The following is a 22,446-nucleotide window of genomic DNA, read 5'->3' on the forward strand; positions in this document are numbered from 1 at the left end:
GATCCCTAGTTAAAGCTGGTATGTATGTACAAAACAATATCCGTCCTGCATGTACAGTCTTTGATATTTTATAACTCACCACTTTAATTGAAATCAGCTGCATACAGGTACTGTGTGTATCGATGCATGTAAGTTTATTAGTGTGACCAGAAGTTCAAAACCATCCTTGAGTTGGCATCAAATAAGGGTGTCACTTTTGTATGTACTCACCCACCATACCCATACTGGTAGTCACTGTACCCCTTATAAGTGAAATACTCTTTTTAGATGTCAGTACGGTCATTAAAAAGCAATAGATGATACTACTCATCATTTCTTATTTAACTGTTACTTTTATGTAATTGGTTGCTTATTGTACTTTCATATATTACAGGTACACCTATACTTGCATTGACTGCATCTGCTGATCGTGAATCCAGAGCCAGGGTAATGAAACAGCTGCAGATGGACAATCCAACTACTTTGGCTCTGAGCCCTAACAGAAAAAACATCAGACTTGGTCTGATCAAAGTTCCTGCCAATACACTGGACTGCCTAGACTGGATTGTGAGGGATGTTAAAGAAAAAGGTCTCTCCATGTTGCCAGTTATTATTTACTGTAAAACGGTCAGGGAGGTTGGCAGAGTATTCTGCCATTTGAAGGGTGAACTGGGTGATGATTCCTGGGTTGAGAGAGACCCTGCGAAAAACACTGAAAACCTACTTATAGGCATGTTCCACAGCCAGACACTCCCTCACAATAAGAACCGAGTGCTGTCATCTCTGAGTGGACAGGGTAGCTGCAGAGTTGTCGTGGCAACAACAGCTCTAGGGATGGGCTTAAATTTTCCAAACATATCACACATTGTGATGTATGGGTTACCGGACGATGTGGAAGCCATGGTTCAGCAAGTCGGGAGGGCTGGCAGAGGTGGGTTGCAGGCACATGCGATTGTTTACGCTGTCAAACAGCATACAAAGCTTGACCCAGTAGTTAAGACAGTACTTGAGACTGGAATCACTAGTTGTCTGCGGAAAGCTTTGTACTGCCATTTCGAGGAACACACTACATCTGTCGATCCAGGACATCTGTGCTGCACCCACTGCCATTCTGGTTGTTCTTGTGAACTAGAGGATGGATACCCGACCCGAGCCCGACGGGACCCGCCGGTACCCGACGGGCCGGGCCGGGTTCGGACAGATATTTAGAAATTATGTTCGGGTTCGGGTCGGGCTCGGTCACATCAGAGCGATAATTTAAAATGTAAAAATTTAAAACAGCTTATTATGTAGGTAGCCAATGTGCCTGATGCTTTCACTTGATGCAAACGTTCGTTTTTGTGATTAAAATACATGTAAAATATTACCATAACATCTCTTCCTGTGTGCGGACATTTGTTTATGTAGCCGTGACAACGAAACACGTGCACCGAAACGCCTGTGTTAAGTGAGCTTGTTGCTCCGTGCGCGCTGATGCACTCGGCCTGTTGACATTTCCCAATGCCTTCCTACATTTGCTTAATAAAAGCAGGCTTTCCACACAAACAAACGTACATGTGTCATTAGTATGAGAAAAAATTTGGATTTTAACTGTCGGTCTCGGGTCGGGCTCGGACATAAATATCTTTATGCCTGTCGGGCTCGGGTCGGGTTCGGTTACTGCTCTGTCGGACGCGGGCCGGGCTCGGACAGAAAAATTCGGCCCGATCCGCACTCTATTGTGAACCGGATGGTTGTGGGGAGCCAACCCCCAAATATGAACATTTTCCAGGGGAGGTTTCTTCACCTGACAAATGCAGAACGGTCACACATGAAGACAAACTTTTGATCAGGGACCTGTTACATAATTACCGGAGTAGTTTACCTCAGGGCCATACAAATCTTTACACAGTCGACACAGCCTGTACTGGTTTTGGAGATGAACTCATTGATGCGTTTTTAGAACACTGCACACAGATATTTGACCTGAACTTCATTTTCCATAATCTCCCTATATTCAAACTAGAACATGCAAAAGAAATACTAAGAATTATGCATGAAGTTTTTGATGACATCGAGCAGAGTCACACTATTTTGTTTGATGACAGTGTAGTTCAGTTTGACATTGACTACACTGGTTACTTTGATGAAGAGCATGAGGATGACAATGTACAATTATCACGAGTAGCTTGGAATCAGGCTTGTCAGCGTTGGAGATCTCGGACTAGCTTCAAATTCAGGCTCAAACTTATAGCTTCAGGGTCTTATTGACTGTCTTGTTGTGCAAAAGTTTTTTCACCTCTCTTGTATTAAAAATAGTTTTAAATAAAATTGACATTGTTTATACTTTTCATCTGGTGGTGGTTGTTTTTGCATTTTAAAAGATTAATAACACATATGTTAATAAAAGACTTTTAATATCTCAACATAATAATATATACACTTTGATCAGATAACACACAAAAAAATGGTTTCAAGAATGTGGATATAAAAAAAAATATAAATTTAAAACACAAAATTATTTACAATGTCCCATATCAAAAAAGTATTAAATATAATACAAATATAATGGCAATTACAAATATAATGCCATCATCATAATTGTTTAAATAGGGACAGTTCTCCAGTCCATTACTTTGGACTTCATCCACTGCCATAATTCCCGGTATTTCAGCTTTACCAATAAGTTTTTACTGAAATTCGGGAATGCGTGAAACTGTCTGCCTGGGTGATTTTGGAAAAGTTTAGCCTCCCTTACAACGTTTAACAGGGTTAAAACGTCCTCCTGTTCTCGGGCTACATGGTGAATGCCAGTCGGCCTTGACAGCCCCAGCTCGGTGTCTGTTTTGTCCATCAGCTCCTTGAGGATGCCAATGGACTTACTAATTCTGGCTGCCGACATTTCTGACAGGTTTGGCCCCAAGCCTCTCATAAATGATTTCAAAAAAATTGTTCAGGTGTTCCAGATGGAGGTCAAGTGGAATATTTTTCCCCTTCCCCCTCTACCATTCCAAAACCTGTTCCATATCACACTGTGCGTAGCTTGATGACGATGTGAAGGAGCGTGGAATGATGGGAACTGTCGTTTTCAACTCCACCGTGGATGTAAATCAGTCAGACGGGAATCAAAAAATCATGTTCATGGATGAGGCTAAGTTCTATTTTTATAAATGTTGCATTTAATGACATGCTTTTTGTGGCAATGGGGGCGTGGTTCAGCGCGGTCTGTAACGGGAGAGAGAGAAACGAGACGAGCGGGACGTAAGTAGGTGACGAACACCTGTGAATGAATAAATGAATGAATAAATAAATTTTATTATTGTGTCATGTCCAAATAGGACCCATCCCTTTCGGGATTATAAGACACCACAAACCACTTCAAATTATAACATTCACTTTCTGTAGATGGTAACATACTTCACAGTAGGTTAACACATGCATAAATAAATAAAGAAGTACATAAAAGTGAAAAAATAAAATAAAGAATTACACATTTAGTGTTTCACCTAAATGTACTTTTTGTTCTCTTTGCCCAGGCTTTTTCTAGATAATCAGCAAGGGCAAATACCTTATAATCAAAAAAATACTTTAGTCTATCCGCATCATTCAACCACATCAAATCTGTAGTTTTACACTTTTTAAACAGCTTCAGCCGCATCTCATGGTATAAAGGGCAGTAAAACACAAAATGAAACTCATTCTCTATATCAATATTACAATAATCACAGATTCTTTCTTCCTCTGGCACTCCCCTGTAACGTCCTGTTTCCAGGTGCAGGGGCAAAACTCCAGAGCGGAGCTGAGCGCACAATGATCTCTGTTTTTTTGATAGGGGAGCACATACATATTTTTCATTTCCAAAACAACTCTTTATTATTCTATATGTTCTTAATTTTGGTTTAAGAAATATATCTTGTGACCATTTACTTTTATGTGTATCTAATAAAACTTCCTTTGCAGCAAGTATATGTACTGTGTTTATATTTTGAAAAAGGTCAGGAGCTCCAATTTGTGTAAATATGTCTTGTACTTCACATGCCCATGCACCCTTTACAGACACGTCAAGTTTTATTTATATAGCGCTTTTCACAACACAGGTTGTATCAAAGCAGCTTCACAGTATTAAATTAAAATAATACATCAATGTTTGTTTCTAGTGGAAAACGTCCACGTTTGGTAATGCTGATCAATAGTATTAGAGCCGGGGCCGGTGTTGTTTAAAGTTCATAGTGATTGTTCTGACTTCATGAAGCCTCATGGTGTGAATGAACTTCAAACTGACTAGAACAAACTCTTTGAAATGTATATACTGTATGATACTGGAAATTAAACTGTTAATAATGTAGACAGAGCAATCTCATTCAATGTCAGTCATGTGCAGTGAAATATAATTTATTAGGCATTTAAAAACTCTATTGAGAAAATGAAAACATGGAAAGCTCAAAAAGCAATCATATAAGGATACTTCATGACTTTCAGAACTAAAATTATAACTAATTCAAGCAGAATCAGAAGAAAATAAGAAAATGGACAATAACAATGAGATGTTGATAAAATGAGTAAAGAGTTTAATCAATCATTACATAGCAAATACAAACATTAAGTAAAAGTGAACGAGACAGATCTCTCTCTCTTTACTGACTTATAAGAGCCGATGCATCTCAAGAGAAGAAGAGAAGAAAAGTGTCCAGTTTCAAAGATACATGAAAGTATGGCTGAATCCCAATTCTTTGTCTTACCCCTTCCCCTTCCCCTTCCCCTTCCCCTTCGTCTTCGTCTTACCCCTAGCCCTTGTCCCTCGAAACCGAGTGGTAAGCGCTAGGGGTGAAAACATACCCCTATGAAATGAGACATCACTTGGTCACGTCATCATACATCGCTAGATTCGCTACTAATATTTTTATACACACTGCATGGTGTTTTGTATATCTGTTTCAGTTATCACTGTTTTGAATGTCACTGATGTTCAGAAACACTTTCTTTGTTAACAAAAATCTGTCTTTATTGGCCAATAAAGTAAACATAACAGGCAAAAAAATCTGATCATATTTTGCTTCAGCTCTTTTTCATCCCGAAAGTGGATCAGCTGCCGGGTTTCCTCCTGCGTCCCTGTGTGATACAGGACAGTATAGTAAAGCACGTATCAATGTCTCCAGGGTGACCATGCAACGTCCTCTTTTTCCCGGACATGTCGCCTGGATTTCGGGATCACCCAAAATGTCCGGGATTCGGCTTTTGCTTTCTGCCGTCGCTATTCATTATGTTTACATGCACAAGGTGTTGTTACAATCGGACTGAATTCATTCAAATCGGTGAATCTGAATGTAGTGTTTAACTTACATGAACGCTAAACAAGTGATCGGTTTATGTGCGTTTTAGCATTGCTTAAATTCCTGTGTTTTCATATCAGTCAGGATAATGTATAAGTCAAATAATGTACACATAATGAATGGCGAATGTAGAAAGCAAAAGCCGAATCCTGGAAATTTTGGGCGATCTCGAAATCCTGGCCAGACATGTCCAGGGAAAAGAAAATTCACTGTTTAATAATAGTTAATAGTCTTGGCCTGTTTAGCTGAGCATTAAAAACCCACATTATACAGATCCTTAATATTTATGATATTAAATGATTTGTTGATTGCATTTAATTGATTTAATCGAATGCAATGGTTTGTAAAAGGTGTTTTTATGCATGTTTGGCCTGAGTTTTTGTTGCATTTACACTATTCTGACCAGCGTGTGGCGTTTTTTCAATGTTTCAAAACAGTGAATAATAAAAACTTGGTTTTTCCCATCACTACATTCAAATCTTGTGTTATTTTTTCTACCCAAACCCTGGGTTGAGTCTTTCTAACCTATTAGAAGAAAATAAACATAATCCCAGGTATTTATTTGAAACAGTGGCTAAACTAACGAAAAAGAAAGCTTCAAACCCAGAAGTTTCCAAGCAACACAGCAGTAATGACTTTATGAACATCTTCACTTATAAGATTGATAATATCAGGGACAAAATTATAACTATGCAACCGTCTACTACAGTATCGCATCAGGGAGTGCGTTTTAGTCTCCCTGAGGAAAAATTTGATTCATTTATTGCTATAGGAGAGGAAGAATTTTGCAAACTCGTTAATTCATCTAAATCGACAACATGTATGTTAGACCCTATACAGACTAAGCTACTGAAAGAGATGCTCCCAGAGGTCATAGATCCTCTTCTTAATATCATTAATTCATCTTTGTCTCTAGTGTAAGGGGGTACAGTTATCAGACCCAGGACCAGATATGATGAAAGAAGACCAGGGGCCTCATTTATAAAACTTTGCGTAGGATTTGCGTCAAAAGTGGCGTACAGATGAAACATAGGACGTGCGTACGCACAGAAATATTCGGATTTATAAAACCGTGCGCACGCACATCCTACGCAGTTTTCCCTTAATAAATTACAATCAATTCTAAATGTAGCGCAGCTTTTGCGGCTTCATGTCACGCCCATAGTTGCCCATAAATAGTCCGTGAAACACCCACAAGTTAATATTCATCGATTGCGAAATCATGGCAAACACAGAGGAAAACCAAGAAACGTAACTTCACTCACGTCATTACGCATTGTGACGGCATCATGGCATTTTATTACCATCCATTTGACAAGCTACAGATGTGTTATGAGGATGAATTGCATAACATGCCAATATTATTGTAGAACATATTTCACTTTTCTTTTTGCAAATATGTGTTAATTTGCATTTCTGTTGTAATCTTCGTTTGATTTTGTTTGTTTTACACTGCAGATCGATCAAACAGGTGTTCGTGTAGGCTGTTAATTGTAAGACTTGCTTTGTGAAGTCTTCATGTTATTTATGAGAGGCAGTATTGCCATTTCTTTTACACAACGGTCTACAGTTTCACACACTTTCACGTGTTTCTTCCATCTGACGACGGTGTCGCCATTTCTCATTTCACCCGTTTTTATGCGTATGCCTGGGTCAGAGTTTGCGTGAAGGACCGCACATTTTCCCGTCAAGTTTGCTTTTTATAAATACCAATTATTGCGTAGAGAGCGGCGTATGCCTTCTTTTGTGCGTATGCAACGTTTATAAATGAGGCGCCAGGAGTCGTGAAGTTCAATCAAATAAGTAAAAATTTACTGAAGAATAATTTGCAGTTAAATTGGTAGAGCCAGCGTCAAAGTCTCACGAGGAGGTCGCAAGCTAACTCTACCTTACACAAAATCTCACACCAATTATACCTTTTCCAAGGACATACATCATCGTTGACTTCTGATTGGCTAAGAGAACATAAAGTCTAAACATGAATACATTTTTAATAGTTTATTATTTTCAATAACCACGCATAAACATTATTCTCTTAAAAATTCAAAAATATACATGCATGGTGATCACATATTTTGGTAGTAACATTAGTCCTGTCGCTCCTCCAGAGACCGTAAGCTGGATCACGAACAGTACAGATCCATCCTCGAGTAACAACGAGAGTAAATGAAGACTGCTATGTTCATTCTTACATCCAACAACAAAATACCTCAATCGCTTAGGAGACATTCTTGTCTACAGCGGCAATGCGTCGAAGCGTCGAAAACAATGGAGGACTCTGTGTCCAGCTCACTCAGGGCGGGTCTATGCTCAAACTGCAGTGTCAATCAACAGTCGTGGGAGAGGCCTGAGGGGGTGTGCTCTGTAAAACCGCAGTTTTCCATCTTAAAAATATATCTAAATTACGCCATATGCTCTCATTGACAAATGCGGAACAATTAGTTCATGCGTTCATGACCTCAAGGCTAGATTATTGTAATGCTCTACTGGGTGGTTGCCCTGCACACTTAATAAACAAACTACAGCTGGTCCAAAACGCAGCAGCTCGAGTTCTTACTAGAACCAGGAAGTATGACCATATAAGCCCAGTTCTGTCAACACTGCACTGGCTCCCTATCAAATATAAATCGTATAAATTTTAAAATATTGCTGATTACTTACAAAGCACTAAATGGTTTAGCTCCACAGTACTTGAGCGAGCTCTTAATGCATTATAGTCCTTCACGTTGTTAGGGGTTAACAGTTTAGGACCCAAGGACCAGAATTATAAAAAATTGAAGAAAAGTTTTACTGAAGATGGTTTGCAGTTTCATCAGCAGAAGTTCAGCTTCAAGACTCACACAGGAGTTCGTAGGCCGCCCCGCTTACAGTTACAAAGATCACAGCAGTTACACCATTTCCAAGGTTTAAGCTACGTCATTGCGTACAGGTTGAATGATTCTGATTGGCTAAGAAATAGATAAACATAGTCATTTTCCACACATATACAGATAGACTGAAGCATATCTCCATAGATTATGCATCTGACACTCGGACCCTGAAGTCAGGCACGTCGTGACCTTCCAGGTCGCAGATTTGGGTTGCTGGGTGCCAGCATGTCCTGAACAACAACTCAGTTAATCTCCAACAATGCCAGAGGTTCCTTAACCCGTAACCAAGAAGACTAACACACACACCGACACACAGCTTTTCCAATGTTGGATTTGGCCAGGCTCTAACTATAAACAGGAATCTCGTCTCAAAACATCAAGATAACAAGTTCTTTTTCTCAAGGATATTGGACACTTTAGTCTAAATGTAAAATAAGGCTTTAACTGAGAAATGTTTTAACACGTTGAAGACCTTTCTCAAACATAAAACCAGTCCTTATATCATTTTTGGAAGCCGGGATAAATAGGCAAGCACTGTTACTGCATTCAGATATCAAATACATACATTAAAAAATACATGAAACATTTCAGTAATCACACTAGTAACTTCCATAACAAAGTAAAATCTCCAGAGAAGTAATTCAACCCATGTGATATTTAGAAGGAAAAACACTGATTAATACCTTGATTATAATCACTCATTACATATACATTGAAGCAGCAGTGGATTTCAATCCACCCCCTTCACTGTAAAACAAACAAAAAAATGGGCAGTATTGGTTAGGTCTCATTTGTGTAGTGTCGGCCAATAGCATTCCAGTTCAGGCTGTGAAGGGGCATGTAATACTGGGAGAGTACCGGGTAGGTCGGTCATTAGCATGCGAGTCAATCTCATTCAGCAATTGGCAGAAAGCGGATGCAAAACACAGTCATAGGTACTGTGCACATACGATTGTTTATATATTCATATTTAACACAGAACATAACTCAACGTTTAACGTAATCCCAGATTTATGAATATGTAAATGTCTGACCAAACAACTAAAATGTTAATTATGCAAGAAGACCTTTGTGCTTTGGTCATCTGAACCACTGATTTTGACTTATTTTATTAATTTAGTAAGTAAATGAGAAACACATTTTAATAAAGCCAAATATTTTTTTTTTTTACAAGTAAATACTATTGTGGACTTAAGACAACACATAAGAGACTCTTTTTCGCCCCCTGCTGGCGTATTTATGTAATATGAAGAAATTGTCACTGAACAAATCAATGTACAAATCATTTTGGTGAACGAACTGAAAATGAACGAATCTCTGGAAAGAATCCAAATTTCCACCACTAGTAAACACATTCAATCATCACGGTTCGGCACGGTTAGCCAAGCGTGCTGAGAGTTCAGGGCCGAGAACGGTTTGTAATTGTGCCGTGCCGTACCAGGCTCAAGTGGAAACACAACTGGAACCTTTTCTGAAGGTGGAAAAGCAGCTTTTGTTTCTCAGCACATAAAGATGAACTACTTACCGTGATCTCAGACTGTGTTGATGAGCTTTCTCCACTGCATGGATCTTCAGGTGTCGCTTCAGGTCACTTTTAAAAGAGAAACTGTTTCCACACTGATCACACGTGTGCGGCTTCTCTCTGCTGTGGATCCTCTCATGTCTTTTCAGATTTGATGATCCACTGAATCTCTTGTCACAGTGTGAACACTTGTAAGGTTTTTTTCCAGTGTGGATCCTCTCATGTGATCTTAGATGTCCTGACAAACTGAATCTCTTGTCACAGTGTGAACACTTGTAAGGTTTTTCTCCAGTGTGGATCCTCTCATGTCTTTTCAGAGATGATGAGTGACTGAATCTCTTGTCACAGTGTGAACACTTGTAAGGTTTTTCTCCAGTGTGGATCATCTCATGTCTTTTCAGATGTGATGACATACTGAATCTCTTGTCACAGTGTGAACACTTGTAAGGTTTTTCTCCAGTGTGAATTCTGTCGTGCTGTTTTAAATGTATCCTTGTAGTAAAAGTCTTCTCACACTCAAAGCACATGTACTCTCTTACACCAGTGTGAGTTTTCTCATGTTTATGTAAATTAGACAGCAGTGAAAAACTCTTTCCACACACAGAACATGAATGCGGCTTCTCCTTCATATGAACTGTCAGGTGTGCCTTCAGGTGTGATGCACTAAGAAATGTTTTTCCACACTGATCACATGTGAACGGCTTCACTCCGGTGTGGATCATCATATGAACATTAAGGTGTGAAGATTGACTGAAACTATTCCCACACTGATCACATGTGAACGGCTTCTCTCCGGTGTGGATCCTCATGTGTTTCTTAAGGGATGATGATTGACTGAAACTATTCCCACATTGATTGCATTCATGTGGCTTCTCTCCTGTATGAACTCTCATGTGAATCTTAAGATCTTGTTTGTCTGAGAATCTCTTTTCACACTGATCACATGAAAACGGCTTCTCTCCCGTGTGGATCCTCATGTGAATCTCAAGACGTCGTTTGTTTGTGAAACTCTTTCCACACTGAGTGCAGGTGAACGGCTTCTCTCCGGTGTGGATCCTCATGTGACATTCAAGACTATGTTTGGTTGTGAGACTCTTTCCACACTGAGTGCAGGTAAAAGATTTATTGGCTCTTCTTTTCTTTAAAAATGTCTGTTTAGTTTTTAAGCGACTCAAAGGTTTTCCTCCAGGTTGGAGATGATGTTCCTCCTCCACTTCACTCAGTTCTTCACTCTCCTCGCTCTCTTCCATCGGGTCTGAAACGACAGTAAAACTCTTATTGTAAAATACACTTGAAAGGATTGCTCCTGTCTGCCTCGCTGCCTGCTGTGAGTTTGTTTGCTTCAGTGCTATAAGCTCTGTATAACCTCGTAATTCTCTCTGTTTTGAACCATCATTTACTATCATTTCTAGTTATTTATACTACTAAATACAGCTTACCCAACATCTCAGATTAACCTGACATCGCTAGCTTCCGTTATTATTAGCACAGCACACTTGTTATTTGCTAGCCTGTTAACGCGCCACCCATGCGCTCAGTTATTTATTATTATTTTCTCTGCGCGCGCCCACGCCTTTGAGTTCATAAAAAACCCAGGTGAGTAAGAATCAGTAAACAAACACGGTGAGTAATGTCTTGTCCTGTTATTAAAAAACAGATTCTCCCCGCTCAGTGAAACACCCACTGTGAATTCTGTTGATTGTGCCCTAGTAATTGGTGATTCGATCACACGGAACGTGAAAATAGAGACACCAACCACCATAGTCACATGTTTGCCGGGAGCCAGAGCGCCTGACATCAAAGCAAATTTAAAAGTGCTGGCTAATGCTAATCGTAAATTCTCTAAGATCATTATTCACGTCGGCACCAATGATGTTTGACTCCGCCAGTCGGAGATCACCAAAATTTATATTAAAGAGGTGTGTGAACTCGCAAGTATGATGTCAGGCACTGTAATTTGCTCTGGCCCCCTTCCTGTTCACCGGAGTCATGAGATTGTCATGAGTCATGAGATTGGCTGTCGAAGTAGTGTCCGCTTAATAATATAGAATTCAGAGACAATTTTTGGGGCAAACCTGACCTGTTGAAAAGAGATGGTATACATCTGTCCTGGGATGGTGCTGCTCTTCTCTCTAGTAATATGGCTCATAGTCTTAGAGATAAAAAATGACAAATTGGGCACCAGGTCATGAAGCAGACAGACTGGCTAAACCGACCGTCTGCTAGCGGCCTCACGTCACCAAGGTCAGATAAATCCCATCACATAGAGCCTCTTTCACCTAGATATCATCATATAGAGACTGTGTCTGTTCCCCGAATTTGGAAATCCAAAAAACGTCCAAACCCATCAAAGGTTCAAAATTGAATTGATGTTCAACCAATAAAAAACAGGTATAATACAGATGAGCAAATGCTAAAGCTTGGGTTGCTGAATATTCGATCCCTTACTCCAAAATCACTCATTGTTATGATTTCAGATAATAACCAGGGATGCAAACACATGTATGGTCAAAAAAGAGAGAGGTTATCGAAGCCCTCGCCCCGTGGCAAATATCCAGATACTTACATAATTGTGATGAATTTAGTCCTTTGTAAGTTATTTTGCAGTGTAAGATTACAGTTAACACCTTTAAATATTACATAAATGTATTGTGTATTTTTATTAAACTTAGTGAGTGTATAAATCAGCAGCAAAAAGTAATTCTTGAAAAAATCTGCACAGTAATTTTATAAAATCTAAACATGTTAATAAAAACAAATTACTATTAGTACTCTTATAAAATTCAATCAGGCAATCATACATTTCACAATTTTATATTTATGAATGTCAAGAATTCAGAAGTGTATATATTTATATAGCCTACACTACACAGAAATAATATACAATTAAATTATGCTTTTTAAAATGTATTGTGCAGGCTAGGTATAAAAAATATAGGATTTTAATAATCTTTCAGTGCGCAAAACCATGATATCGGTAATATGAAACACTTCAAAACAGAGCGCAAAAAGCGCGTATGCGCATCGCGGGTGCAGAATGATGTGCTCAAAGTTCACGGCACAAAGCGAAGAAATGTCGAGCGCACAAATCCTAGTGTATAACAGTTTATTGATCATTTGTTTCTTCACAGTTTTAAATTCCAGTTATTGTGCGTTTGATGCCGATTCATAGTCTTTGTAATGTGTGTGATCTAACAGGCACACGGTAGCGAGTCGTTTAAAAACAGCAACAAACATACAATACAAATACACAAAATAAAGTCATTTTATGCAAATCCACAGCCTTTTATCTACAGATCAAGCATTATAATTTGAATTATCATATTGGAGAGAGTTTTACCGTGCATCCTGCTGTAACCGGACGAGGTGCCCGCGCTGTTTGAATACTGAATGGAGAATGATTGACAGCCGCAGAGGAGGGAAAACGAGTTTCCGTAAACTTTAATTTAATGATGTAAATAGACTTCTGTCCCTCACATTAAGCTATGGAATGGCTTCAGATGACTTTTGAAATTATAAGCAGACCCTCTCAGACCCAAGTCACCCAAACTGACGTGAAAAAAGCTGGAGGCACCGAAAAAGAAAAGCTGGAGGCGCCGTTTGCATCCCTGAATAACCTAGATCAGCCATTCCCAAACTGTGGTCCGCGGACCACTAGTGGTCCGTGAGGGTACTGCAGGTGGTCCGTGGAAAGGCAAAATAAAATATAAAATAATATTATTTTTTTTACCTTCATTTTACCAGGAAATTACCATAAAAAAAATAAAAAGAATATGTAGGCCTATATTGATATAACATTTTAATTAAATTGTCAAGCTATTGTGTGATTACTAAAATAGCCTTGTGGTCAGGGCCGTTTCTAGCCTTTTTGGCACCCTAGGCGAGATTCCTATTGAGCCCCCCATTGTAATTTGGCATTAACAGTTTTACTATATTCCTAGACGTAAAATCCATATAGCCAATAAAACGTACAGTATAAATTAAAATGAATATTTCAAAAGTATATTTTACATTACACTATAGTATAGGAAAATTACAATACTTTTGTCCTAATTTCTTCACTTGCAAGAAATAAACCCTTGAGCTTTTATTTTGGAGAAAAACACCAGATCACCATGCTGATCGCATGAGCAAAGTGCGCACTTCTCTTTTAATCACGCAGCATAAACAGAATGCCTATATAGGCTACTTAATTAAAGTCTTGTGCTGTTTTATAAAGGCACAAAGCCATATCACGATTTCGATTTTAGTTCGTTGACAAAATATAAAGCTAGAGACCTTTATGTTAGTCATGTGTTGGGAAAAGGGAGAAGAGCGAGTTCGGCAAAAGGCGGATTCGAACTCGGGTCGAACGCGTCAAAAGCTACTTTCAAGCACCTCACGCCCAGATGCCACTGTAGATATTTAGTGGTTGGCGTCTTTTTGCCAAAAAGACAGACACTTAGTGCAAATATATGCTCAATTATCGTAAATGTAAAAAAAGAAGGATTTTTCTTCCACTCGCTTGGGCGAGAAAAAAATCTCTTGGTGTGGTGGGGGGCTCTCACTGGCGCCCCCCAGCTGTTTGCGCCCTAGGCGACCGCCTAGTTTGCCAATGCCTAGTCTCGCGTAGCCAGACCTTCAGACTGACGGCTGAAGGTCTGGAATTCATAGCAGCTTTCTTTGGCCAAGGCCCGCCCATAAGGCCGTTTGACCGACATGTCAAACAACCAATTACAGTTCGTTTCGTTCAGCGTCACGTTTCGGGGCGTGGAAATGTCCCCACAACAACAGACCGGCGTGCAACAAGTCAGTCAGCATAGAAAATCAAAGAAGGAGAAGAAAACAAGCAGTAAGTCATTGATCTGTTCGTGCACGTATAACCTTGCATACTTTTGAGAATCCTACGTTTAGCTGATCTTGATAATTGCTCATTGTCACTCATGTAAACACAACAGTTTTTCTTCCGCAATCACACGTCTGCGCTTTGTTTCCCGGCGGACCGAAAATAAACGCGACACTCGCGCCCCCGGAAATCCGATAAAATTCAACCAATCAGATGACGACTTCGACATTCCTGAAGTGTTTCCAGTTAAGTGTACCATATGCATCAGACGTTTAGCCAACGTTCCGTGGGCGTGACGTCTGAGGCTGAGACTAGCCAATGCCTAGAAAAGGCCCTGCTTGTGGTGTTCGGCCGTGACATTCAAGTTCAGTGCTGTTAGAACCACAACATGGATCGGTGGATAGCAACAGGTTCTCCGAAGAGAAAAGGGCAGAGGCAAATATGTTCTCATTATCACATCACACGCATAGCCTTTAATGGTGCGTTCGCTTTTTACACGCGTCAATTTCGCTCTTGGCGCGCGAATTGATACAAAGTGGTCAAGCGTATCACTAGACGCGGCAGGCGCGAATTTGACATATGATCCCTATTTGAATTTGACGCGCTATTCGCGTCCGGTGTGAACGCACAGTTAGGCATAGGCAGTTTATATGAAACGAAATGTTTATAAATGGAATGAATAAGGCCTGTTATTATTTTAATTTCCAGTTAGTTTCTTGATCTCGCGTTTCTGAAATGTTTTGCAGATGTGCTGTTAAGTGGACAAACTCAAGCCTAGGTACTTTTTGAGGACTTGTAAAACTCTGAAGATTAATAATCCCCTAAAATCACAAAAGGTTTTGAAATGTTGACTATATTCCAATGTTCTTATTACTGTATAGATTTCATACTCCATTGCTATGGAAATAAGCCTGTTGTTCAAATGAACCTGATTATGCCCTCGGGCGCTTGAGTAAATAAGTAAATTAAATATGTGGCAGCCGTTGTGTGCAGTAAACTTTCTTTTAACAAGCCTGTTGTACTGATGTGATGACCAATGATAGTTTTATAGCTAGTAAGCCTATTTAGAGGTGCAGATTAATTCAGGTAGGACTCTGTGAAGACATATTTTATTATGTGTATTATGAGGTGGTCAGCGAAAATTCTTGATTACAAATAGTGGTCCACACACACAAAAAGTTTGAAAACCCCTGACCTAGATGTGCTGTGTTTGAAAGAAACCTGGCTAAAACCAAACGATTACATTACTTTAAATGAGTCCACCCCGCAAGATTACAGTAATAAACACGAACCTCGTCTGAAAGGCAAAGGGGGAGGTGTTGCTGTAATTTATAGCAATATTTTTAAAACCACTAAGAAATCTAGTTTTAAATATACTTCTTTTGAAGTGTTGGTGCTTAATGTAAAAATATATAGTGTTAAGGGCCGTTCACACTAAACTTCTCCTTAAATTGACTTTACACACATGTGAAAGTGGGACACAAGAGACACAAGATCAAGGGAATTTCACTGCGAGAAAGAACACAAATGTTTGCAGTAAAGCAGAGTAGATTGTAAAATTTACATTTTGGAATGATTATTATTTGTTATACATGTTCGTAAAAATACGCACAAATTCTGGTAACATTGTTACAAATTGTAAACCATATGTTGTAAAATAAAACAGTTAAAATATTTAAATTTAGTTTGACCTGATGTTGACAATATGAAACCTCCCTTTACCGACCATTTGTTAAAAAATAAACTTTTGCAGCCATGTCATAGTTGAACTGTTTATCTAAATGTGATGAAGTGCTTGAATGTTTCTAGCATGAATGTTCTTCAGCCTCATGAATGAATGAAGAATAAACACCAACCTCTTTGTTCTTCAGGATCTTCAGTGTGTTTCATTCTGCAGGGTTCTGGATCACTCATGTTCTCTCTGTCCTCTTTAATAAACTCAGTCTTTACAGATTTCAGCTCTTCCTGATGCTCGTCTTCACTTGTAGCTGATGGGAATTTACAGCATTTATAGGGGAAGTACAGTGGGAGGAGCTTCACTGATGATGAATTACAGTGGGAGGAGCTTCACTGATGATGAATTACAGTGGGAGGAGTTGATCTGCCAAAATCAAACATATATAAGTTACTGAGTTGGTTTAGTTAAATTCGTCCAAATATAAATAATGGTAGGAAAAACAGTTGAAAGCATAAACAGAAATAAACATAGGCTACTGTTAGATTGAATGAACAATGCCAAACCCAGCGCTGAGGGAGAAAATGTATCTCTCAAGTTTATTAGCATCTTTGTCTCAGAAGATATAGCAAGAATATGAGAGGAGTTACAGCGAGTTAACCAATAAGATAGTGTGTATACTTTACATCATATATGAATATGACACATTGAATAACAAGGTCATATATGGTCAGTTTCTGGCTATCCTACCACATGTACATTAGTAGCCTGGAGGACCCTTATACTGTGTTCATAATAGAGAGAATAGGAGACAGTACCTTCTTACAGAACAAAGAAATCCCTCTGTTATACGCTTTTGCTGAGACTACCATACTAGAATTTCATAAAGCTACATATAGTAGGCAACAAATCCCCTCAGTCTGCTGACACCAATGAAATGAGCTTTAAGTGTCAATTTACAGGAGATTTGAAGACATCAGCATAATAAATGAGGTGAAAACAGGAACTATTGTCATAAAATAAAGAGTGTTTTCAACAGATCTGTTAATATTGATGAGCCTCAGACTATCAACACTCATTCAACAAGCCATTCAGGATCATCAGCAGATCATCTCACTTTATTCTGAGTGTTTGCTGTTAGAAACACATTATTTGAGTCAGGATACATGATAAAAGCCTGTAAAACGGCTATATTGAAAGATATCTCACAATATAACATAAATCATCAATAATAAAACAAAATAATTCAATAACCTCTCTTTATGAACCTCTTCAGGCAAATAACTACAACACTATAATATGTAAATCTAAATATAGTTTGACTTTATAGTAACTATTAATTGCAATAAAGTAATTCCATTAACATGTTACATAATTGTACAGAAACTGACAATGATCATAAAACTCTTAAAAATAAAGAAAATGTAACATTTCCTGTGTCAAACTTAATTAATATTTATCTATATTCCCATGCATGTATAGATTTGATATTTCCCACGTTCATTACTCATACAGGGGCAATATAAAGTGTCTACATCAATTTTAATAAGTAAATGTAATCTGCCAAAGACAAATGCCGACAAAGAAATGAAGCTAGCGCAAGTTCTGCCAGGAAGACTCAATCGTTCATGTCACTAATTACCTTCTCATCTATCCAATCATATCATTTACTGTAGCATAAAAGGGTAGTACTTACACATGTCTGAGTTCGCAGATGCTGTCGCTCCAGTTACCACCATCCTCCCCGCCTCCACTAAGACGGGACCTTTCCTCCAAACCCCCTACTCCACCAAGTCGGGTCCTCCCTCCATCATCCCCAACACCACCAGACAGGCTATCCCCTCCATCTGAAGACTTCAGAATGTTCTTTTCCTCCATCCACCCCACCACCACCAGATGGCCCCTTTCCTTACTTCGTGGGGGGTGGGCTGCGCCCCTGCCTCTGTCTTAAGGCGGGACACGCAGATTCCGTACCCTCTGAATGTGAATTACGAACGGGGCCTACGCCAAAGAACCTGTTTGCTTGCTGAGCTCCTAAATAAATGTTTATTGTTACAAAATCAATTCTCCCGAGTCTTTCTGGTAGAAATAAAGGTTAACATGAAAACGGCAACAGCAACACTTGAGATCGATTCCCATCAATTCCCCTCACAGATCTCAAACTTTAACTTGACATTCAGTAACAGTTCTCACTCCAAACATCGAGACAATCACACAAACGAACACAACATCGCTCAGGTCTGAATGAACTCAACATATTCTCCTCATGCTCGCTGCTGCTGCACTAAATGTTTATTTCAGAAGGAAGACGCCAGAAAAGACGCACAAGTATCGCTGTGATCGATTAAAACAGTACAGAAATGAGCCTGTCGCTTAATCAAACTGTATAAAGTGTGTGTGATGGTGATAAATGTGCTTTAGTTGTCCATGTTCCAGCGTTATTAAAGGGTTAGTTCAACCAAAAATGAAAATTCTGTCAGTAATAACTCGCCCTCATGTTGTTCCAACCCTGTAAGACTTTCGTCCATCTTCAGAACACAAATTAAAGCCGCATTTCCACCAAAATTACCCGGAAGAATTTGTCCCAGGAACTTTATTCCCAGTAATTTTTTTGCCCCAGACTGGTTTCTTTCTGCGTTTACACTGCGGTCTAAAGTACCGGGATGATTATGCAAATTAGTCTGGTGACGTAGAACTGCACGCGACTGCTCCTCCAGTCTGTGACGGACAGTAATCCGTTGAGCGACACGTTAATAATAAGTATGGAGGAGATTCAAGCTGTTCTGCTTTTGTTTGTGATGTATTGGTTTACTAACGAGGTAATTAACAAAACGGCAGGAAAGAGACACGAGCACTGATACTAAAGCGTATTTAGAAAGCTCGTAATGCTAGATATAAAAAATAAAGAATCAAACAAAGAAAACTGAAGAAAAAAAAAAACAGCCAAAAGATCAGAAACTCTTTCCAAACATATATTGATATATAAACGCTATTTACATAAACACATGCCAAACAATAACACCAGCTAAGCAAACAATCCCAAATAGCAACCGTAGGCGATCATAAGAGGATTCTGGAGAGTTAATGGCAGGTACACGAGACGTCAAAAGTCAATTTCCTCAGGATGAGATCAGACTTGTCTGTAGTTTTTAAGAGGTCATATAGATGTCCCTCCTACAGGAGAATACAAAAGTTATTTTCAGTCCTTGGCTAATGTTATTATGGCCTCAAAAGGGAATCAAGGAAATAGGTCCTCTGGTAAGTAATCCAGGAGTAACATAATAGCATAAAAATCCATATCGTAAAAATCATCCATAAACAAACAATCTATTTACAAAAAAAACAGGTCTCCAACTAAATCTAAGATATTCAAAAATCAAAACATGAAATAACATCACTTACACAAGTGGCCTTATGCCTGGTGCAGCATTTGCTATAATTAAGTTGGCTTGAGAGAGCCAATTTACTGATATTGTATTTAAACTTACTTATTATTATCCCGCAAATTTTTAGACACTAACTCCTCCTAGACTGTTCAAGCTACATACTCCAAACTCGGGTCAGACCTTCATCCCGGATGAGCACTGCAGCGAGACGCTCTTGCGTTCCTTCCCCCACTCCCCACTGACACCTGCTGATTGTTGACTCTGTCTGGGACCTGATCAAGGTTGACTCCATGGCAACTGCTGTGTATCGCTATGACATCCTGCGGACTGAGGCACCTGGATTAGGATGCCAGGCGTAGAGACTCTCCAGGCCTACACATACACGAACTCTTACATATATACAGATATGCAATCACCCTCCCCCACCCCCAATCCCTCGCCTTCACCGCTTTGTACCACCAATCTGACAGGCGGGTCTGTGACCAGCGCCGAGAATGGCTGCAGGACTGGATGGCTGTTTTTCTCCTCACCTCTCCATGCTGTATTTTTTCCTCAATGCTCTGTCTTCCTGTTCTGTCTACCCCCTTGTCATATTGTATGTATGTTTGTATGGACAGGTTGATGGCTAATTTCGCTGGTACTTGTGACCAAGTGACAATAAAGGCTACTACTACTACTACTACTACTACTACTACTGTTCTGACTTCGTGTGCTATATCTTTTCAGACTGGTTTGAGTTACGGTTTTCTTAAAAATTAATATTAAAAATCATAAAAATCCCATAGACTTTCATTGACCAAAAGTCCATGTCTGTTTGAACTATGTTTAATGTAAACTGCTAGAACTAATCTATCTATCTATCTATCTATCTATCTATCTATCTATCTATCTATCTATAAACCTTATCTATATATCTATCTATCTTCAAACCTTATATATCTATATTCAACCTTTTCCATCTATCTATCTATCTATCTATCTATCTATCTAATCTATCTTTCTTTCGACTAATCTATCTATCAATCTATTTATCTTTCTTTCTAACTAATCTATCTTCCTTTCTAAGTAATCTTTCTTTCTAACTAATCTTTCTTTCTATCTAATCTTTCTTTCTTTCATTCTTTCTTTCTAACTAATCTTTATTTCTATCTGATCTTTCTTTTTTCTTTCTTTCAAACTAATCTTTCTTTCTAAATAATCTATCTTTCTAACTAATCTATCTATCTTTCTAACTAATCTATCTATCTATCTTAATAATCTATCTTTCTTTCTAACTAATCTATCTTTCTTTTTTCTTTTCTAACTAATATTTCTCTTTTTAAAGCACTGTGATGAAGTAGAGATCCCGCTGGGTACAACACACACACATGCTCCCTTACCGCACCGCACACACATACTCACCACACTGCTTTTCCCCTCCTCTCTGTTCTCTGTTGATTTTGAACAGAATTACAGTCAAAAACCTCTTAAAAACCCCAAACTCCTGTAGCATAAAACAAAACTGAGTCAACCAAAGATTTATACAGTTGTGTAAATGTAGAAAAACCAAGGTCTGTACATAGTTTCATTTTACTCAACACGGAACCTATGCTCTTCCAGCAGACTCTGCTAGTATTTTCCTTCCCTCTGTAAACTTCATCTACAAAGACAGCCTTCATGCTTTCAATATGGAACTAAGCAAAGCTAGACAGACTTTCTTCTCAAATATTATAAACAGCAATTTAATCAACACACGCACTCTTTTTGCTACTGTAGAGAGACTGACAAACCCCCCAAGCCAGATTCCCAGTGAAATGCTCCGACAACAAATGCAGTGAGTTTGCTTCTTTCTTCTCTGAGAAAATCAATAATATCAGAAAGTTGATCAGCACATCCTTGAGTTTCACTGAGGTCAGACAGATCAAACCACCTGAGAAAGTAGTTACTATGTCTGATTTCAAAGAAATTGATGGCAAAATTTTGGAAGAAACTGTACAGCATCTTAAAACATCAACCTGCGCTCTTGACACACTACCCACATCTTTTTTCAAAAGTGTGTTAAACTGTTTAGAAGCAGATCTTCTAGAAGTGGTAAATGCCTCACTTCTCTCTGGGAGTTTTCCAAACTCCCTGAAAACAGCAATTGTCAAGCCCCTCCTGAAAAAGAGCAATCTGGATAAGACCATATTAAGCAACTATAGGCCGATCTCAAATCTTCCTTTCATAGGCAAGATCATTGAAAAAGTTGTCTTCAATCAGCTGAACAAATTCTTATGCTCGAACGGATACTTTGACAATTTTCAATCTGGTTTCCGACCGCACCACAGCACAGAGACAGCGCTCATAAAGATAATAAACGATATTCGCTTAAATACTGATACAGGCAAATTATCAGTGCTGGTACTACTCAACCTCAGTGCTGCATTTGACACTGTCGATCATAACATACTTCTTGACAGGCTGGAAAACTGGGTGGGGCTTTCTGGGATAGTCCTTAAATGGTTCAGGTCATACTTAGTTGGGAGAGGTTATTATGTGAGTATAGGAGACCATAAGTCTGAGTGGACATCCATGACATGTGGAGTCCCTCAAGGATCAATTCTTGCACCACTCCTGTTCAACCTGTTTATGCTCCCAATGAGCCAAATAATGAGAAAGAACCAAATCTCTTACCACAGCTATGAAGATGACACACAGATTTACTTTAGCCCTATCGCCTAACGATTACAGCCCCATTGACTCCCTGTGCCAATGCATTGATGAAGTCAACAGTTGGATGTGTCAAAACTTTCTTCAGTTAAACAAAGACAAAACTGAAGTCATTGCGTTTGGAAACAAAGATGAAGTTCTCAAGGTGAACGCATACCTTCACTCTAGGGGTCAAACAACTAAAAATCAAGT

General features: G+C 39.0%; 2 protein-coding genes across 2 annotated transcripts in view; both read right to left on the bottom strand.

Moving 5' to 3' along the window:
* LOC311094569 (uncharacterized protein) overlaps positions 1-22,446 on the bottom strand; it is a 93,063-nt gene that overhangs the window by 19,240 nt on the left and 51,377 nt on the right. The window lies entirely within an intron of this gene.
* Positions 10,834-22,446, bottom strand: part of LOC311094737 (uncharacterized protein) — a 231,146-nt gene continuing 219,533 nt past the window's right edge. The window contains exon 4 of the mRNA XM_084132878.1: positions 10,834-10,935. Coding sequence (XP_083989004.1) covers positions 10,908-10,935 — 28 coding nt within the window. The 3' untranslated portion in view covers positions 10,834-10,907. The remainder of the gene's footprint in view (positions 10,936-22,446) is intronic.

Source organism: Abramis brama (assembly GCF_963993115.1).
Source record: "Abramis brama genome assembly, chromosome: 1".
In the NCBI taxonomy this organism is placed as follows: Eukaryota; Metazoa; Chordata; class Actinopteri; order Cypriniformes; family Leuciscidae; genus Abramis; species Abramis brama.